Source organism: Pleurodeles waltl, chromosome 11, assembly GCF_031143425.1.
Source record: "Pleurodeles waltl isolate 20211129_DDA chromosome 11, aPleWal1.hap1.20221129, whole genome shotgun sequence".
NCBI classification, from domain to species: Eukaryota; Metazoa; Chordata; class Amphibia; order Caudata; family Salamandridae; genus Pleurodeles; species Pleurodeles waltl.
In genome coordinates, this window is record NC_090450.1 from 868663480 (window position 1) to 868679711 (window position 16232).

Genomic DNA, 16232 nt, shown 5'->3' on the forward strand with positions numbered 1-16232 from the left:
AGAAGACCTCTAAATAAAATGATTTTATTCTTATGCATCCATTTCCTCTTTGGTATGTTAAGTAACACATTCACTGTTTTACCCATGAAGGGAGTTGGGATGGCAGCCTATGCTTTTGAATTTTAGCATCAGTATCAAAAGGTTTTTTGCATGGAGCTTATCACTTGACGACAAAGAAATGCAACACATTTTTGTACGGTGTTTGGGATTTAATCATCTGCTCAGTTCATAAACTAATGTGATCTCCTTGAGGATTTGGCTAGCCCTATTGGGCATTTGTTAAAGGCAAGTAGCCTTTTTAAACTCACTCCTTCTAAAAAAATGCCTGTGATGTTCGCTTTCTCTTTGGATTATATGTATGGATGTTAAGTATTAAGTAGTATTCAGTGCCTTGAGATCTTCGTCTAAAGTGGCTTTAGAAGGTGCGAATACCTAGGTATTGTCACCTGGTTTTTCCAACATTAGTATGTCCATCGTTAAATATGTTTGTCACTCCATTGTATCACTAGTGTTCATCTGCTCACAAAATACTGTTAAATCTTATTAAGGGAGGGATATGATAGGTACATACATGTTTTAGTCTGTACAATTACTTTGTGTGCATATTTTATATTTTTAACCAGGCATCATTTGTTACTGCAACAACAACTGGCTTTTCATTCTGATGTTAGCAAAGCTTTAGAACTGAATCTTAGATTCACAGTGCATTACAGTGAATTAGGTAGACACTGATCAATTTATATCTTGTGTTTTTTTCACAGCAACTCCATTCCAGTGTGAGAACAGGGAACCTGGAGACCTGTTTAAGGCTACTTTCATTGGGAGCTCAAGCAAATTATTTTCACTGTGTAAGGAAATGGCAGTTAGGTTGTGTTTTAACAAAAAAGCCTTGTTTTGCCGAGTGTTGCATTGTTTTCTCCATAGTTTGGTTGGGAACTACTACAAATGAAAATACTTGTAGATGTTTGTTTTGGTAGGATAAATTTAAGTCCTTGAACAGCAGGTTCTGTTACCTTTATAAACATTCTATAAATCTATAGATACAATTTCTAACACAATAGTGCTATTGCCTAATCATTTTCTTTAAACCGTGCACTCCAGGGTAGACCAGTAATTGTAATTCATAATTAAAGCCTTCAAAAAGGCACATTTAAAAGCAAGTGTTTACGGAACATCTGTTTCAATTAAATGTTGAATGCTTGAAAACGTACGCTCTTGTTTGTTTCAAAATCTCTATTATATATTGATGATATTTACATAGTTCTGCAGTTGAGTACTACTACTCATTACAAGCTACAGTGAATGCCTCAAGTGAGACCAATTTTGCTCTGGTCTAGACTGGTGAAAATTGGCTATTGGCTTTACAAATCCAACAGTCACATTTTTCTATACCTTTCTGTACCTGCTGTTGTTGCTTTGTAAGCAACTAGTCTCTGGTTTGGATGCCACAGTAACCAGCTGTTAATATGCCATTATGGGCATCCAGCACTACTTGCCTAATTTTGTGATGGTAACATGGCCATAGTTAGAGAGTTTGATATACATATATATTCTTGCACCATGAGGCTGTGCATCCATTGGCTTCTCAAAGAAGTTATACTCTATTTGTCTTGCAGCTGATAACCTATTGACAGTAAGTAGAACAGCAGCCACAACTCTGGGAGAAGAGGTTCAGGGGCATATACTGTTGATTAATGCACATAGGAGGATCTTTCCACTTTTTTTCTGAAGCTGCAGTCGTCAGGGATGCCCTCATTTAGCTCTCCCACAGACCTTGGATGGACATCCCTTACTCTGGGCAGCTGGTGTTTTACCGCCCAAAAGGGTATTTTCCCCTCCAGGGTTGCTTGCTGCAGGGAATCCACATACGATGGGAAAATACATTGGTGGTCAATTACAAGATCTATTGGGACCAATCTGGGCATAAGTTGAGCAAATAAATAATCAAGAATTGTACAAGGATCACTGTTTGAATTCATAATTGTTTATTTTGCATTATTTTGTTAATTAGAGTTTTCTTTTATGAATCCTTTTTAGGAGAAGGGGAACACCCCACTTCATGTTGCTGCCAAAGCTGGGCAGATTTTACAAGCAGAACTATTAGCAGTATATGGTGCTGACCCTGGCACACCAGATTCGAGTGGCAAAACACCAATTGACTATGCAAGGTGAACTGTTGCTTACTCCGGCTGACTTTACTGTTGGTCCTTAAGACTTATTTAAAGATTGCTCTTCATTCTTCACTGTAGAGTATTCTCATGTTCTATTTAGTGTTTATTTCTTAATAGTTATACTGCAGCATATTTAAATTGGATGATTACATGGAATAGTCCAGTCATATTTGTATTTCATGATGTATAATTGTGTTGTTTATTTCTCTTCTCTGGCACCGTATGCTGCCTATGTTGCACCAGTGGCTCGGCTATATGTCCTAGCCAAAGATATAACTACTCGATAGTGGTTTCACCTGCATTTGTCACGTTCATTCCTTTATTCCTTGTGCTGCTGACAAATTACTTTTCACAACTCATTCTCATGGTTGACAGACTTTTTTTTATTTGAGTGCTTTCTTCACAATGAAGTGTCCTAGGCATGTTCACCATAAGTTAGATAGCCAACTGCTCCATCATAATCCAGCTCGCAGACCTATGAGAGCCCATCTAATCAATCCTACAACAGTCATGGAGAAAATACTTTCACACAGTTGAGCTTCACACCTACAGGAGCTAAACCTGAGCAGATGGAGGCCTTTGCATGTCAAAATAAAGGTGTTTGACTGCAGTCAAAACAGGACTGGCAATCCCACTGAGCGGTTAATGTTCAATCACCTTCAGAAATTTATTTTTGTGAGGTGGTATGCTTATAGCTCTGGAAGAGGGTACCAGTGCAGTGGTTTCATAGTCTTCTTGACAAATGAGAAATGCTAGAAACCACCAGTGCATAAGTCACTCTCAGCTGTGGCACCAAGAAGTGTGCTAAGCACAGGGTCAGTGATAGAGCCTGTTACTTACAGACCGTAGTGACTGGTTCGGAGTTGGCCGTTGGTCGATTTGACATTTTCTGTTTTTCTAGCTTATCACAATCAGTGGATCTGATAGTGAAAATTGCTCAGAACATTGTTGCTACTATCTTTTATGAAGATAAACCCCTTGCCAAAATGATCCCAGTGGCACCATGCTTTAGGGAGCAAGACAGTCTATTAACCTGTGGACCCCTGATGTGATCTGTAGCAAAATTGCCCAAAATTAGTGGGAGTATTGTGTGTGTTGTGAACAATTTTGTCAGTGCCTCCGAACATTCCTTTACAAGAGAAAATCTATTTTTCATTGATGATGAAAAAGGATTAAAAATTATTGAACATTTCATTTTTAACATGTACAGTAAGGATTAATTTATGATTGGGATCCTTTCATCCTGGATATATGAAGCTCCCCTGGCCTTTTGATAACGTTTTTTAACAGACCGTAACAAAAGCCTTGGAGAAACCTAATTGGGCACTTGCTGTCAATAGAAAACTGCTCACAGGCATAGGCTTGTACCTTTGTCCGCTAAGAGAGCATTCCGTAATATTGAAAACCTCTTTCTGAGCTTAAAGTTTTTGTATACTAGCTTGCCCTATAGGTTTTGTACCTTATAGCACAAAACTACCAGGTGTTTTGAGTGCTAGTTGATGATGCCACCAATGATTTAAATTTGCCTTATTTCTTTTCAACTATATCCCTGGTCTTTCTAAACCCTTTTGCTGAAGGAGGCCAGTCTGGTTCATGAATATTGGCAGAAGTAATGCAGAAAAAATAATAACATTTTTGTTTAATCGCAGATCTTCCAGTATCTTAATTACATGAATTTCAGAGTTTGTATTGATTGCTTTGTTTTTCCCCTTTGGGAATCCACAGAACTGCATTGCCTCTAGTCCTGTCCATTCAAATTTAAATCTAAGCTGGGTCCCTTAAAACTATTACAGTTTAACACGCTGCTAAATACACAGTCGTTTTGTTTGTGCCTCTGATACCTTTGGTACCCCTTTTGACCAATTTGCAGCAACGAAGAGACACAACATGTAGAATGCAACCTTTCAGCTTGTAATATTTGGTTCAAATTGGCAAAGTGATCCAAAGCTATAAGAAGGCTCCAAAAGAGATAATTTTTCCTTAAACTTGTAAATCATCATAGGAGACGTTCAAGGCAAATACTAAAAAATCACTCAAAAAATGCCATATTTTGAAGGCACAGTGAGATTTCTGTCATTTGATACCGTTTCTTGGTTTGATTAATTTTCGTATAGCGGTTTTAGAGTTAAGATGGACACAAAATGTGCATTCCTCTGTAGAATATATATCTGCTGTAAATATTATCAATGACTGGCTAATGGAGCTCTTTGCACAAATGCCATACAGTAGCTAATTTGATCAGAAGTTCTCTGGCTACAAGTAGGAGGCATGGGACTTCAGTTTGCCTGTATTAGTTAATAGATGTTCTCTTTTTTATGTGGGTTTGTATGTGGTTTTATTTGCATTTTGGGCCTGATTTTACTGCCTGTATCTATATAATCTTTTTTTTTAATTATTATTATTATTATTATTACTTTTATTGTTTGTACGGTTTGTAATTTTATTTTGTATGTACTTTTGTGGCTATTCATAGCTGAATAAAGATGATGATGATGACCGGGTAATCGATAACAAAATTGAGTTAGTGATGACAGTGCACATGCACCAAGTTGCCCATAATTATTTGACCTTGTTTGACAAATTTCAGGAGCAGGAAACAGCAATGGTCATTAATGTCCAAATCAAAAACATGCCGTGGAGGTATGGTTTGACCAGAAACATGATAGCTGACATCCTCTAGAGCTCCACGGTGCCTCTTGGTTTATCCTTAGTGATTACCAGCATCTGATTGAGAGCAGTGGATGCCACGGTGTGGCACCTCTAGCTACTATTGTAGAGAGCTTACTGTGCAACATGTGCATCTTGCATCGTACCAGAGGTCTCTGACAAAAAGCATCCTTCCCAATCCACTTCTATATCTTCCAATATCTACTCTACCCCATGTCCTGCCCTGCAGCGCCTAAGCGGAAAGGAAGAATGGTGACTCCCTGGATCTTTTTCATTCCTGCTGAATTAGACAACATCGACCACCATATCGCTTAGCAACTACATTATTACTGCTTACGTGTCCACAATGAGGAATGCTTGACCCTACATACTCGACGCACTTGCTATTTTGTTGTTTATTGTTGACGATGATGAAGCTTGCCACTAAGAGTTAGTGATAGTCTAATAAAATTGCAAGTGCGTCTAGTCAAGTATCCTTCGATAAAGCAGGCCAGGTTTTTGGCTTTGATAACCTGTAGGATACTTGTTGTGGCGTGTAATTTCAGTGGAAGGATGTATCCTATTAATTTCCCCATGCCTCCCCCCCATAGTGGTTTACCATAGTTAACCGCTTCAAAATCGGTGGGCAAGATATGCCGCCTAAGTGTGTTGTGACACAGGGCCAGCTCTGTAAAGCCTGAGTTGCCATGTGCAGTCACTCTTATACCATTGGGGATGTCCATCTTTTGAAGCGTGACAGCTTTGTAAATTGGGGTCCGCTATCACGTATTCACATCTACTTGCTGACCTCTTCCTTTGGGCCCAAATGGTGACTTGAGTGGCAGTATTTGGGGATATATTTGCTGAACTTACATAAGGGGTCTAATTTCTTGCTTTGATTGCTTGCATCTTTAGTTATCCTTTAAGACAAATGCAGTTGGTTTGACTGAATGGAAAAAACAACATGAAATGCATTGAGAATTTCTGTACACTTTGAGAGTGAAAGAATCACCAGTGAAACAGGAGCAGTTAATGTTTTCTAGTTGGAAAAAAAGTGAAACAAGTTGGAAATCTTCACAATAGGTTGTTGAGATAATACATACACTCTGGTGCGCCAGTTCTTTTCTTTCCGCACCACTTGCAGAACCAGAGAAGAGCTGCCATTTTCTGACTAGCTTCGACCTTTTTGTTGTTATTTTTTACTTTTTGGTGCATCAAGGGATGTCATGGAAGACCGGGTTCAAACCTCATGACTCCTGTCGCCGAATGATGCCGGTGGCGGATCCGCGCCTCGTGTGTTTGTGGTGTCTGTAGTGCAACCACGACTCATAGTCGTGCTTCGAGTGCCAGGCCATACACCCGAAGGCTATAAGGGAGCGGTCCCTGAAGCTCATGGCTGCCCGGCGCTCGACTCCGCATCGCTCCTTGTCTCGTTCAAAAGGAAGTTCATGAGACCGCTCACTGAGTCATCATCACTCTTCGTCGTCCCATTCTAAATCTTCGGGACACTCAGGTCATAAGAAGTAGTCTGCCGATGCGATGCGAAAAGAGCATCAGCACTCTTGGCCTCAATCTGCAGAGCCTACTTCTGGGCCCGCTCTGTGCCTCCTCGACTTCCCAGAAGCCGGAGCCACCCCTGCCCAGCTGAAGGAGTTTTACAAGGCCATGCACCTCATCTTTGGGCAGACTGACCTCCCTAAGGTGCTTTTACGGCCTGGGGGATCAGATAGAAGCCCCTCTGCTTCTGTGCCTGCCACTGAGGGCCTTAACAGATCCGTTGTCAGATCTCTGCCGATGCCGGTCATGCCAACGCAACCTTCCCTGGTGCCGGCAAAGACATTGATGCTCCTGTCCGGGTGGACACACAATCGAAGCCAACTCAGTCCTCATCCCCAATGACCCGGAGCCGGAACGGCGTCATTTGACGCCAGATCCAACTTCAATGTGAGTCATCTCACCCCAGGTTGGATTCACCAATGTCCTTCTTGGTACTTGGCCAGACCCAGCCCAGGGGCTCTTGTGAATAGGACAATCGCCTGCTGCCATCGGCCCACCCCAAATGACCCTAAATTCCTCTCTCAACACCCCACGCCCGAGAGCCTTGTCATCTAGGCTTCTTCTTCCTCTGGCATATTCCCCTTCGCTCCCCCGGATATTGAATCAAAAAGACTGGATCAGCTTGAAAAGAAAATGTTTTCTACCTCCAGTCTGGTATTGTGGTCCGTGAACACAGCATGCCTTTTGGGCTGCTACACCCATTCATTGTGGAATAAGGTTGCACAGGTATTGCCACAGGTCCCGGAGGTGGCCCGGGCCATCATCTCCCAAGCTATTGCTGATGGGAGGGATGCGGCTAAGTTCATGATTTGTTGTGGACTGGACACGACTGACTTGCTGGGCAGTTCGATTGCGTCTACAGTGGCCTCAAGACATCACGCCTAGTTGAGGACATCTGATTTTTTGGGGGATGTCCAACAGTCTCTCGTGGACATGCCCTTCGATGGCACCCGTCTCTTCAGAGACAAAGCAGACTCGGCGCTCAAGAGGATCAAGGAGTCCCAGGCTATGGCTCGGTCTCTTGGCCTCGCCCAACACAGTCTGCTTTTCATGCCTTTTGTGGTCACAGAAGGGGCTCCCTGTGCTACTCAGCCACTGCACAACTAGGGATGTGGAATTCCAGAGGTTTTGTGGGTCAGGGTGACCAGAGTTCTGCCCAGTCTTCCCCCAGCCTCCAAACCCTACTAGTCCGTTCCACCATCTTGGAACAGTTGGGGGCAGGATTCGCTATCACCTGCCCCACTGGGAATCCATCATGACAGACAGGTGGGTTTTGCAAATAGTCTGAAGCAGCTACTCCCTCCCTTTCGAGAGTACCCCTCTGGCCATGTCTCCATCTTACAGCTGCTTACCGGAGAATCACCTGGCACCTCTCTGTGAGGAAGTCACGGTTCTTGGCCATGGGAGCCATTGAGAGGGTCCCTGCGCCAGAACTAAGGTATGGTTGTTATTCCCCCTACTTTCTGGTGACCAAAAAGGACAAGGGCCTACGTCTTATCCTAGACCTTCGGGCCCTCAATCTCTTCCTCAAAAACGAGAAGTTCAGAATATTCACTCTGGCTCAGGTCCTGTCTGCCTTGGACCCAGGAGATTGGATGGTAGCATTGGACTTGCAGGACGCTTAATTCCATATACGCATCTTACCTGCCCACAGACGCTACTTGCGATTCGTGGTAGGTCACAAGCACTTTCAATTTACCGTTCTCCCCTTTGGCCTTACCAGAGCCCCTCATGTGTTCATGAAAGTGATGGGAGTGGTTGCAGCTCATCTGCCCAAGTTAAGGGTTTCAGTCGTCCCCTACCTCGACGACTGGCTTTTGAAGGTGCACACCCCATAAAGTCGTCTCCCACCTTCAGGCTATGCCCAACCTTCTGCATTCATTGGGGTTTACTATAAACATGCCAGAGTCCAGGATATTCAGGTTATGATTCCAACGTTTCAGCCTCTATACTGGACTCTGAGGCTGCTGGGCCTCATTGCCTCCTGTATCCTGCTGGTGACACATGCCAGATGGCATATGTGGGCTCTGCAGTGGGACCTGAAGTTCCAGTGGGCGTAGCATCAGTGGAATTTCTCTGACATGGCCCCGATCTCCGAGGGAACTGCGAAAAACCTGCAGTGTGGCTTTCGAATCATGATTGGATGAACGGCAGAGCCCTTTCCCTTTCCCAACGAGATCTTACAATAGTGACAGATGCGTCACTATTTGGATGGGGTGACCACATTGGAGAAGCGGAGATCAGAGATCTCTGGTGAAGTTCGGACTCCACATTAATCTTTTGGAGCTATGGGCGATCAGGCTTGCATTGAAATCATTCCTTCCCTCTCTAAAAGGGAAAGTGGTGCAAGTGTTCACAGAGGAAAAACTCCCGCCATGTGGTACTGCAACAAGCAGGGCGGAGTGGGGTCGTGGATGCTTTGTCAAGAGGCTCTGCGCTCTGGACGTGGCTGGAAAATCAGGGCATAACCCTGGTGGTTCAGCATCTGGCAGGCTCTCTGAATGCCAGAGCAGACAAACTCATCCTCTGATGCATAGATCGCGAATGGCTTCTCCATCCGGGGGGTGGCGCAAGGCCTCTTTAAGCAGTGGGGAGAACCTTGGTTAGATCTGTTCACCTCCGCAGAGAACAAGCAATGTCAACTGTTTTGCGCGTTGGAGTTTCCAAGGCAGCACTCGCTCAGCACTGCTTTTTGTCTCGAGTGGAACTCAGTTTTCCTTTACGCCTTCCTGCCTACACCACTTCTGTCCAGAGATCTGAAGAAGAGGACCGGGCCCAAGTAATCCTTGTGGCTCCAGACTGGGCATGAAGAGTGTGGTATCCAGAGCTACTGAGCATGGCAACAGATCCTCCGATCAGACTGCCCCTTCAGGAGGATCTTCTGTCGCAGCAGTAGGGGACGGTTCTCCACCTGAACCTGTCCACTCTTTGCCTTCTTGTGTGGATATTGAGTGGTGGCAGTTGACAGCTTTTGACCTTCTGCCCAAAGTCTGTGATGTTATTCTGGCAGCCAGGCGTCCCTCCACCAAAACGGTTTACACCTGTCAATGGCATACATTTGCGGCATGGTGTACCAACAAGTCTGTTGATCCCCTTTCTGCACCTCTCTTTGGGGTTCTCTTGTTCATTCTTTCTTTGGCTCAGCAGGGCTCGGCTTTGGGCACCCTTAAAGGTTACTTATCAGCCATTTCAGTCCTTCTTAGATTGCCAGACCAACCTTCCTTACTCAAGTCTCCAATTGTTGGTAGGTTGCTTAAGGGACTCATCCATTTGTTTCCTCCGACCCTGTTCATTATGCCCCATTGGGGTTTGAATCTGGTCCTAACTTTCCCTATGTGTGCCCCTTTTGAGCCGCTGCACAAGTATCTCTTGCGGCTCCTAACAATCACAACTGCTTTTCTTATTGCCATCACCTCTGCTCGCAGAGTAAGTGAGCTTGACACTCGCTCTTCCAAGCCACCATTTTTGTGTGTCCACCCTGACTAAGTGGTGCTCCATACAAGGGCCTCCTCCTTTCCTAAGGTTGTTATGCCTTTTCACGTAGGCCAATATATCACTTTGCCTACGTTTTATGCACCCCTACATCCCACTCATGAAGAGGAGAGACTTCACCGTCTGGATCCAGAAAGAGCGTTGGCATTCTACCTCAATCTTACTAAAGATTTTCGGGTTGATGATCAACTCTTTGTTGCATATGTGGGTGTGAAGAAAGGGAAGGCGGTGCAGAAGTGTACCATCTCGCGATGGGTACTGCTTTATATAAAAATGTGCTATGCTTTGGCAAAGAAGCAACCCTCTGAGGGCTTGCATGCTTACTCCACCAGAGCAACTGGTACCACCACAGTGTTGGCACATGGAGTTCCTGTCCTGGATATCTGTCAGGCAGCAATGTTGGCATACCTGCACAAGTTCACTCTACATTACTGCCTGGACAGTCAGGTTTGGAGAGACCCCTACTTTGGCCGTTCAGTCCTGCAGGGCTTTCTAGTATGATCTTGGTTCGCAGCCACCACCGGCGGGTGGTATTGCTTGGGTATCTATTCTAAGGTAAAGAATCTGCAACTAGATGTCTCTATCGGATGAACAAGTAACTTACCTTAGGTTACAATTTATCTGGTAGAGACATATTCTAGTTGCAGATTCCTTACCGATCCGCCCATTCTCCCCTCACTGTGAACTGATTTCTAGGGACAGGGATTCCCTTTTCAGTGCCCTATTTCTGGCAGACCATTCTTTGTGTTCTTCATAGCTCCACGCACTACTGGCGTGGAAAGTTGTGAAAAGAAACTGATGTCAGCGTGCCGGGGTGGCGCCTGTTTACAACCACATCATCAAGGCGACCACAACGCCATTGACGCACGCGGAGTCAACCAACGCCATTGACGTACGCGGAGTCAACCGACTCCACCAGATGGCTCGCAAGGGTACTGCTCGAAGAAAAATCTCCAGATCCAGTCTGACGCCTGCGGAAAATTCTAAGGTAAAGAATCTGCAACTAGAATATGTCTCTAACAGATAAATTGTTAGCAAAGGTAAGTAACTTGTTCCTTAAGGAAAGACAATTTTAAGGAAATACAAAAAAAATCAACAATAAAGGAAACATTTTAAAGGAAAGTTAATTTTAAAATCCCAAATTACATTAAACCTGGGTAGAGTTTAGGACTACTGTGAGGTTTTTGGGTTCAGAGATGGGTATTGTTTAGGGTGATGAGGGTTTATAAGGGGTCAGGGAAAAATTGGTGTTCAGGCACAGAAAAGGTTTTTAGGGGTCAGTGATGGGTGGAGTGTAGGAATGGTGAGTGGCTTTTCGGGTTCATGGATGAGTGTTTAGATGTGTGAGGTGTTTTTAGTTTTCATTGATGGGTGGAGTGTAAGGACGTTAAGGGATTTTAGGGTTCATGGATGGGGGAGTTTAGGGCCTGTGAGGGTTTTTAACGTTCAAATAGGGGTAGTGACTGGAGTGGTGAAGAGTTTTTGGCGTTCAGGATGGGGTGGAGTTTAGGTTGGTGAGGGGCTTTAATGATTCGGGGATCAGTGTAGTTTTGATGAAGAAAGGGGTTTTTAGGGTTCAGGGATGAGTAGTTTAGGGTGAAGAGAAGTTCTTATAGGTCAAGGATGGCTTGTGTTTAAGGGGCGGTGATGGTTTTCTAGGGTTCAGGGATGGGTGGAGTGTGGCTGTGCTGAAGTGGTTTTTAAGGGTATCGGTGGGGTTTAGGCAGGGTCAGCTTTAGTGTTGGTGGCGCCCTGTGAGTCTTTTTTTGATGCCCACCCCACCCCATGACCACCTCCTCAGATCCCTCATTACCACCGGGCAAATATGCTGCTCATCTCTCCATAACCCCCCTTTCACATACATTCATTTGTTTTAAAGCACTTGTAAAGGCTGGATTTACTAATGCACTGAGCTAGCCACACAAAGGGCCTGATTTATGAAAAGTTAGCACCGCCTTTGCCTCATTTTTTGACAGAAAAGTTGCGCAAACTTACAAAATATAATTATTTTTTACGTTTGCACAGCTTTTGCATCAAAAATGGATGCAAAGGGGGTACTAACCTTTCATAATCAGGCCCAAAATATCATTCTGTTATTTGCAAGAGGCATATTAACCCTCTAGGCCACTTTATGGCGAGTCAGAGCTGCCGCTAGACAAACCTCCGAGCTCTCTCTTTGGCAAGGATATTAATAACAAGAGATATCTTGACATTCTAATTGCTTCCTTAAGGCTGGACGCACAAGAGACTTTTCAGCAGATACTTTTAAATCGCAAGTTTTGTAAGTTATTGCTAAACACAGCACCCCCCTGAAGTCAGCACCTGGTGCGGCTCACCTCCCTAAAGCCGGCCCTGGGTTTAGGCAAAGAAAGGGGAATTTAGGGCAATGGGTAGAGTCAGGGATTGCAAATGGTTTTATGTTTCAAGGATGGTGGAAATGTGGGGTAAAAAGGACTTTTAGGCTTCAGGGATGAGTGTAGCTTAAGGGTGGTGATGAGTTTTAGGGGTCAGGAATTGATGGTGTTTAGGGATTGTGATGGGTGAGCGATGGATAGTGTTTATGGGTGGTGATTGGTCAGCAAATTAAAATCATCTGAAGTAGTTGATAGTGTAAAAGTTAGAAATATGAAATATTGTCTGCTGAAGTAAAGCACTGAAATAAATATCTCAGACAAAACTGTTTCTGAAAGTAAGGCCTGCAAACATTGCATGTCACACTTATAAAATAAGCATTCAAACGCAAATGTCGACCAAAAAGACATTCTATGAATTGGTTTCTATGAAAAGGTAAATGCCATTCATTTTGAAAATTTCCATCAAGCAGTTCAGATGAAATGGTTTCTCAGTAATCGTATTCTTTGAAAGTGTTTTTCTATGAAACCTCATACAACCATTAGGAAACAGACTATATTTAGATAATGATTACTTACAGTGTGATATTGTTATGAGTTACCAAGTAAACCCAGAAGAGTAGCAAGGTCATTCAACAAGGGGAATAGCAGCCACCTCTGCTCTATTGAGAGGTGTTTAAGTCCAAACAAAGTGTTATGCTGCAAGTTCGTCCTCAGTGAACTACTTTGCTAAGCATTCTTATGCAATATGGGAGGAACAGCCGCAGTTCTCCTTATTTATTTTGTTTCTTTACAGCTTTTTATTGTTGAATTGTTAATGCAGAAATTCATCAGTATTCTGCGGTGATTAATCATTCAACAAGCTTAGTTTCTTTATGGGTAGTGTCTTGCTCAGTTCAATTATCAGTCTGTTCTCAGACATCATTTCAAGTAATTGGCTGGGTACTGTTCCCTGAAAGTATTGCCACCATGGGCCCCAGATCATTTTGTGTTGTTTGTGTTCTGCGTTAGCACAGTGGTGCCTACAGCTAAGCTAGTGACTGGGGGCCACAAGGGGCTTTATTTGATCACCTATGGTGTGTAATATTCTCCTTTGCCACAAGTAGACAAATAACCGTCAATGTTAACTTTCTTGGGTCCTGACAGTTCACAAATTATTCCTAAAATTGTACGATTAGCTTAAGTTTCTATGGACTTTCCCACTACCTTTCCCAGTGTAGCTGTGTACAATATTCCCTAACAACAATGTATTCCCATTCCATTTATAAGTATGCACATACAGCTACTTTACATTGTAGCCAGCAGGGGGCTTAACTGCTGTCTATTTTCCAGAAATCTTCAGGGATGTAATATACTGTATGGAAACGCTTAAATGTATAACAGAAAGGCAAGGACCATATTCTTAGAAGCATGAGGCAATTTTGGCCTCTGTCCATTCCCCATCTTCAGGAGGCCTGCATCTTTCTCCCAGCAAGGCTGTTGATTTGTTAAAGTGTCACACATTTTGTATCAGACTTGTAGATCCCAGAGACTCCTTTCCATCCTTTTCCTCCCATTGTTAACTTTCCTCTAGTGGATTAAATTCAGGAATGGCTCTTGGAATCTCTTGTGAGCCCGTAGTGCATGCCATATCTGTGTATTGGTAAAAGAAAATTGGGACCTCTGGAGGATGAATTCTAGTGTCAGCTCTCAAAGCATTTTATCTTGTGGTCTTAATCTATATCACTAAACTTTGATAGTCCAATTAGGTACCAGGGCCTGAATTCATTTAGATGAGTCAATTGTGCCAGCCACAATTGACTCGGGCTTTTGCCATGTAGGTGGGCTGTTTGCTCCAGTTCGGGCTGCGAGCCAACAGTACAGGGAAGACCTAGTGACCGCAGGTAGTATGTGTGTTAAAGCCACGCCATACAGTACACCAAGCAGTCTTACTCTTTTTTTTTTAAACAGGATCACTTACATATGTTTTAGTTGGATCAGTCCCATCTACACACATCTAGTTGTTTATGGGAATCAGTCGGGCTGCCTAGTAATATAACTGGATGTCTCCTATTCCCAGGCCTATGTTTTTAGAAATTCAGGAGTCTACCAGCTCACAGAATGTTGGTCAAGGAGGTGTGTACTCTGGTAAAGAAACTGGAGAAAGTTAATTTAGATAGTTTTGCAGTCTATATAGCAATTTGGAAATGGAGATCATTTTGAACAGCTCTCCTCTACCTGTTATAGACAGTGGGAGTGTGTCCATGTCCCACCACGCTATGTGAAGCAGCAAGGCTTTATTCAGATCCAAGCATGACTGTGGGTCATTTGTGACAACTAGGCTGAGGTATTTAAAATGACCTTTTACCAGCGCACTCTCAAATTATGCTGAGTTTCAGGATGTGTCCACTGAACTAGGAGGTATGTGGATTTTTCCCAATTTACTTGGAGACCAGAGGCATCTCTATAAACCTGCAGAATTTGCATCTATCTTGGTACAGAGCAGTCTGGTTTTTGCATATAGAACAGCATAGAGGGAAATATTTCTTCATACTCACTCTCCCATTTAAAGCAACACACCTGTGCATCTCGCCTTATCCACTCAACAAGTGGCCTCACTGCTAAAGCAAACCAGAGGTGGACATGCTTGATGATCATTGTTTTTAGCTTGGATCCTTATCTCAACATTATTAAGTAATAAGGGACAGTATGAGTAGCAATTAATAGCAGAATGTGGGGTTTAAGTATCACTGAGATTATAGCTCCTTGGTGATTGTAAGGCAACATGCCTATTTGTGAGGCGTCCAAGAATATCACCAGAAGGTGGCTGACCAGAAGCAAGGCTTCTAGGGGAGCCCATTGGGGCTGGTGTTTTGCTCATTGGCATTTCAGTGGTTACCTTCTGAATCTCCAGGTTTTATGAGGAGCTCCAGGGGAGCCAGTGATGCTACCGGAAAGTGCAGCCCAGTAGGTGTTTTATTATGGGGCTCTCAGCATCAGTTTCTGGTAGATGCTGCTCCCCATTTAGCCTTTAATAAGTGGCAAATGCATCTGCAAATTCCAAAGAGTGATAAGGCCCTTCTCTGGGTCCTATATGCCAGCAACTACCATCGAGCCATTTCTCTATTTGTCATCCAGTGTAGCAATTTGCCTTTCATGTCACTGGCCTCATATAGGGGGTTATTCTAACTTTGGAGGAGGTGTTAATCCGTCCCAAAAGTGATGGAAAAGTGACGGATTTACCACCAGCCGTATTACGAGTCCATTATATCCTATGGAACTCGTAATACGGCTGGTGGTATATCCGTCACTTTACCGTCACTTTTGGGACGGATTAACACTCCTCCAAAGTTAGAATAACCCCCATAATCTGTACTGAGAGGCATTGCTTAAAGTTGAGTCCAGCAGTGTTGAGCTTACAGAAAGTCTTGTCATTATGGGATCTAATCTATTTAGGTTCTAATGTAATAATTGTTTTAAATGACAAGGCATCTCATTCCCTTTCCAGGGCTTGCTCAAACAGGAATGACATGTCCTTCCCTGTGATAACTGGTGTGAAAAGTGGCCTTTGACTGTATTTATGTTCATTTCCAAAATGTTCTCTATTTCTTCTTGGGGCTTTGTAGGCTCAACTGTATTGAGAAGTGGAATGAGGACACCATGGGAGTATGCGTACTCCAATACCATACTTCACTCTTCCCCCGGGATAAAGGAGTAATGAGTGGTGTAGAACAAGTAATGGGAGGGCAGGGGTGTGAGTAGTTATAATATGTAATGCAGATATGTAGAGTGCACTTTGACCCTAGAAGGTATCCTGGAGCTGAGCAAGTATAAGCCTAGCCAAACCTAGGGCCTAAAGGGACTACTCGAAAATCGAAGTCTTCTTGTAGAATTCAAAAAGTTATGAGACTCGTTTGTGTAGTGGCAGGTTGTTCCACCCTTTAGGAGTGATATAGGAGAAGGCACGACTGCTGTATTGTTTTCTGTGTGCATGAGTTGTGTTCAGATGTAGTGAGTGCATGCCCTGTCTCCTAAA

The 16232-nt window shown here is 43.5% G+C and overlaps 1 protein-coding gene across 4 annotated transcripts in view; it reads left to right on the forward strand.

The window, feature by feature from the left end:
• Positions 1-16232, forward strand: part of GIT2 (GIT ArfGAP 2) — a 374247-nt gene that overhangs the window by 62668 nt on the left and 295347 nt on the right. For all 4 annotated transcript variants that reach the window (XM_069214722.1, XM_069214720.1, XM_069214724.1 and 1 more), the window contains exons 5-6: positions 762-848; positions 2038-2168. In XM_069214722.1, the coding sequence (XP_069070823.1) occupies positions 762-848; positions 2038-2168 (218 nt within the window). The remainder of the gene's footprint in view (positions 1-761; positions 849-2037; positions 2169-16232) is intronic.